Source organism: Phaethon lepturus, unplaced genomic scaffold (genome assembly GCF_000687285.1).
Source record: "Phaethon lepturus isolate BGI_N335 unplaced genomic scaffold, ASM68728v1 scaffold44638, whole genome shotgun sequence".
Taxonomy (NCBI): Eukaryota; Metazoa; Chordata; class Aves; order Phaethontiformes; family Phaethontidae; genus Phaethon; species Phaethon lepturus.
In genome coordinates, this window is record NW_010559106.1 from 7,188 (window position 1) to 12,475 (window position 5,288).

The 5,288-nt window shown below is 51.6% G+C and overlaps 1 protein-coding gene across 1 annotated transcript; it reads right to left on the reverse strand.

Moving 5' to 3' along the window:
* Positions 1–1,958: 1,958 nt before the first annotated feature.
* CCDC71 (coiled-coil domain containing 71) lies at positions 1,959–3,152 on the reverse strand. Its single transcript, XM_010293268.1, has one exon. It carries the CDS (start codon positions 3,150–3,152, stop codon positions 1,959–1,961), a length of 1,194 nt encoding a protein of 397 aa, XP_010291570.1.
* Positions 3,153–5,288: the final 2,136 nt, after the last annotated feature.

Here is a 5,288-nt window from a genome sequence, read left to right on the forward strand (position 1 = left end):
CCCCCGAGGGAGAACCTCCAGCTTGCTCTACCTGGGCAAGGTGGGGGAGAACCCCAGCTGTGCCTCAGGACACCTAGCTTCCCTGCCCTCTCACTCCCTCATGAACCTCCTCTCCTCTCTGTGCAACAGCTTTCCTCTCTCAGCTGGGCATCAGATGCTGACCCCTTTTACAAAGCACTGAAATCCAGCCAGGTGCTAGGGAGGGGCTGAAACATAAGGAGCTGCGGCTTCCCAGGGGAGTTCATCCCTTCAGCCAATGTCCACAGAGATTACTAGGTCAGACAACCGGTATTTTGAGCTGGTGAGAGAATGAGTGGATTACCGGCCCACTGCTGCAGAGATCTGAGCGTACAGCAGCACAGAGGCGGGCCTGTGCCTAGCCTGACACCGCTTCCTCTCCCCGAGCTGCCAGGTTCTGCTTTTGCAGTATCCCAACACAGACGGTCTCATTGGAGACTGGCCCTCCTAGGTGACAGCGACAACACCTACCGCTCCAGCATGGTTTCTCCTGGAGCTTGCAGATCCCTCCATGCGGAGAGCAGACCCGACCTCCGCCAGCGCACGGTCTGTGTTCGCATCCGACCGCATGCCCCCAGCACAGGAAGGCTAACGCAGCCGCCTGCAGCAGTTCCGCAGTGCCTCCTGGGGACGGGCAGAGCCTGTGCTCCGGGAGCTTTCACACCTGCCACACACCTCCTCACAACATCCCAGACAGCACAGCAAAGCTGTCACCCATCACAACATGGTGCCGATCTCCCCGCCTACTGCTTCACCCCCACAAACCGACAGAAACTCACTGCATTTAAGTACTGGCATACGTCCTCTCAACTTTTTCGCTCTCTGCTTTAATTCAAGAGCTCAAATATCCTACTGAGCTCTGGGACTGGCAGGATGTATCAAATACATTCAAACACAGCCTGTGTTTTCTCTACCAGTACCCAGAACCTGCTCCGGAAACATTCAGCAACAGCAAAGCAGTTACGTGGTGGGCAGGACACTTTACGCAATTCCTGTTACTCCAGCCCTTCGGCTCTAAGAGTCACAGTTCATGTCCTACGTCTGCAGCTGGGGTACAGGAGAGCAGAGCAACACTGGCTGCTGAGGAGGAATCACTCTTTGCAGGCAAACCCTACCATGAGTTCAGAGCTGCTGCTACCAACGAACGGAGGAGGCACCTAGAGACGTCAGGCAGATTTGCAGACAACAGCCTGGTAACACTCCCCCACTCTTATGCAGAGGTAATATCAAAAGTATGATTAAAACTATAGTCAACTATCAGCTGGTAATTCTCCAAATTGCTCGGCATTTCTGGAGACAAACAAGTGGCTATAACTCTGCCTGCCTCTGAGCTGCTCAGGAGAGCCCAGAACAGACTGTCACAACACTGAATCACAAAGAAATCCTGGCACCTTTCAACAAAAGACTGGCTGAAGGGGCGGGGAACAAAAGCTATCGAACCCAATCCCAGAGGGATGGAGAAGTGCATCTTCCCACAGCTCCTGGGCCATATGCACATATATGGATATATAGATATATAGATAATAAAGTTATAAAATTTGATCAAAATAAAACCAGTAAATGTACAGCTTGAAAAAGAGCAGTATCACAGTGCATCAATGTCATGAGAAAGTCCCGTGTTCTCCCCCTGCACGAGAGCGCAGCCTGCCACGTTCAGAAGAGCGCCCGCGGGAAGCGAGCCCTCTGACCTGCTCGACTTGACACGGGCAAGAGTCACTATCCCACGTTCACGAACAGGTTTTTTGTATTTCTGCAGTCAGTTCTGCATAGCAGTGGTAGACAGGCAGAAACAGCATGAGAGCAGGCTGCTCCGTCTGCAGGTTAGTCGACATATCGTCACCAGGCACCAGATATCCAGAGTTGCTCTTAAACTTCTCCATGCTCTGGTGCCAGGCTCATATTTACTTACTTACAAAAAAAAAGTGACAAAGTGAAGAAACTCAGGGGACGCTGTGAGAGTGGGACAAGGGCTGAATTCGGATCACAGGGGACAGGTTGACCCTAAGAATCTTCTGTGCTCTCCTCCTCACTTCATCATCAGAGGAAGAGTTGCCCACCTTGATAGCCTGGAATTTCAGCAGGTTCAAAGCGCTCTGAGCCCGTTGTGATTTATTTCGGACAGGAATGGTATTTGCTTTCTTCCTCTGCGGTGCTTCTCTTGCATCCGTAGCTCTTCTCTTCTTCTGCCCAATGCTCTCCCGGTAAGTGCTGCTGTCTTTCCACTCTGTTTTCCCCACCAGAGCTTCCTTGTCTTTGATTTTCAAGGTCTTGGACTGCGGTGCTGTGGTGCAGCCCTGGGACGAGCTGCCTGTGATTCTCCCGTTGAGGACGCCCGAGGCCTTGCAAGCATTGCTCTCCTGCAGCACTCCACCTTTTGGTCCCTTCAGAAGATTTAAAGTGAGGGTGGCAGAATCCGGTGCTTTCTTTATCAAACGCTTGTACCCCTTACCTTCTGTTATTTTAGTGGTCTTGCCTGAAGAAATCTGCCTCGGTGGACTCGAAGCCTTGAGGAGTTTAAGGTCCGAGGGCGAGACCCCAAGATGCCCTCGTGTGTATCTGGACTCCAAACAAGACGCAGTAGTTTTCAGCGGCACCAGAGCTTCCAGAACCACCGACAGTCTCATGGCTGGATACACATCAGGATACATGCTTGTAGGGAAGCCCGCTGCTGCAGCCTTGGATGTGCCAGATCTTGTCTGCTTCAAGGAGCTCAAGAGGAGATTTGTGGAATCCCCTTTACAGACAGGCTTAGTGGAGACTTTTGAAGCATTCACTGAAACACTGGTCGGTGAAGCAGGCACCTTTGCCACAGCTGTGGTATTTCTACCCGGACTCTTATCAGACTCGGCGGCGTTGTCGCAGTTGTGCGGGGTGCTCTCTTTTCTTTGACTAGGTGTGTCTGCTGTGCACGAGCTGTACCCATACACATCCTTACTCCTCAGAATTGTGGGCTGGTAGCCCTCCTCCTTCAGGCCCTGAATGAAGGCCACCAGCTGGGTCTCTGTGTTTGAAAGGTCCTTGGACATCGGGTTGAAGACTCGCAGGGCTTCCTCCAGCACTTTCTGACCTGCAGAGGAAATTCTTGACCAGGAATGGACAGCTTTTTCTTCCACATTGTTCACTGCAATATTCATGGCATTAGGCAAGCAGGCGCTTCAAAAAGGTCCAAATTACTGGAAAAACAACCTTTGACACCTCAAAAGGAGAGAGAAGATAGTTAGCTTACAGCAGCTGAAATCATCTCACGTTTTTAAGCGGAGACCTAAAACCATTAAGTCCAGGCGTGGCTACTCACAAACATCGGTTCGGATTCTGGACATAACCCAAGTTAGAAGCACTGTCAAGACAATCCCATCACTGACTTATCTCTGAAGTAAAACTAAAACATCTCTCACAGAAATATCCTCAAACCTACACAAAGATTTCAGACAATCCCAGCCAACCCATCCCAAGATGAAGGGTTCCAATTTCTCAGTGAAATCTGCAGCTCGTTTCCAGTTTGAATTTGACATGCCCCAGCTTCAGGTCACCAGATCTTATTTTCCCTTGGTAATGCAGCTCTTCATTGAACCTGATCCCTGTACAAGCACCAAGAATGCCACAATCAAGCCATCTCAATACTAAGCAGCCTGAGCACCTCAAATCTATCCCAGCATCACGATCAATTTTCCAGCTTCCTAATTGATTCTGCTCAAAAATTGATTCTGAGTCCCTGCCAAAGTGGCAGCATCCTCCTGAAGACCTGACAGCACAGTTGGAGGCTATTTCAGTTGTGCTTCATTGATGCCGAACGCTGTGGCAAGGCAACACCGCTCCTTGCTGTTCCCTTCTTTGAACAACGGTCTGCAACTTGCTGTCACAGCAAACTGGTGCTGATCCAAGAGCACTCACTGCCAGGCGAGGAGGAAGCAGGAAATTCAAGCAGCACAGCATGAAGGAAACACACATCACCAGGGCCAAGCGTACAATGGCCTGAGGGACAACATTCAGATCATGCTCAGGGCACTACACAGATGTCTGCCTGGGACAAAAGCACTAATTATTGCTTTAAATAAAAAAACAGGCACTGAAGAGCAGTCCAGGCAGGACTTCATGAAGCACCCAGGAGAACTCTGATCCTCTCAGGCTGAGCTTGCAGCCTTGTCAGCTCCACAGCTGGATGCTGTGCTGAGAAGTAATAAAATCTTGAACACCATTGACACCTCTCAAAGTAATAAGGAGGATTCAGTGAAAAATCCTTTTCAGGGAAATGTAGGTGTCGGAGACGTTATTGGAGAGGGCAGTGTGCAGGCAAGAAAGCTGTGATGGAATAGTTAGCACCTGAGCAGACACAGCAAGGAACTACTCATGTCTGATGTTCCTCCCAGAACTCCAGTTTCACTGCAGCCCCAGAGACTGGGAGTGCCGGCCCTGGACCGGTGCGCCATGCTGCCGGCGGCTGCACAAGCAGGGAAGACACACAAGCCAAAAGCTGTCGCAGAAGGGGAAGCACAGGTCAGCGGGCGGGTAAGAGCCTCCGCATGACAAACTAATCTCAGTCAAGTGCTCTGCAGACGTCATGGCAGAAGAGGGATTTGGAGGAGGATAATGCAGTTGCTCTGCAACACGCAGGGGATCTCCCACGGAGGAGGGGAAGCAGGCAGGGAAGTGCTCCGACAGAGCCGCGGCTGGCATCATTGGCCAGCAGTGAGATTTGCCACCTCCAAAACAAGCAAGTGGTAGCAGGCGCAGCAAAGCCAGCAAGGATGTAAAGCTTAATCCTGAGCTGGTAGAGAGGAAGAAGTCAACAGAGCAGCACAACTAACAACATGCTTTCAACAGGCTGCAAAATGGATCATCTTCAGGCTGCAGCAAGCCTGGGAGCAGCCAGGACACCTCAAGGGGTATTCTGATGTAGAACGGAGAGGCTGTGACATCTCAGCGAGGACAGAACATCTCAACATGGATCCGCCCAGTCTTGTTTTGTGCAGGGCAAGTTGTCGTAGGAGCAAAAGCTAGCTACAAGCAGGCACACCCCAAGACAGTCTGTCCATCCAACAGCAAGTTCCCTCACTTGAGACACTACTGCGGGACATGCCCTAACTGAAGTGCCACGGGCCTGCAGCGCTGTTCGCAGGGACACAAAGCGCTGGCAGGATCCTCACGTCACACTCAAGCGATGCCCAGCCCGGCTGTCCCGGAGCACAGCTGGAGGAAAGGGCTCTGCAGCGCTTCTCCGGGTGCCCCGGAAGGGCAGCCGGCCATGGACAAGGCCAAGATGCGGGGCTGGG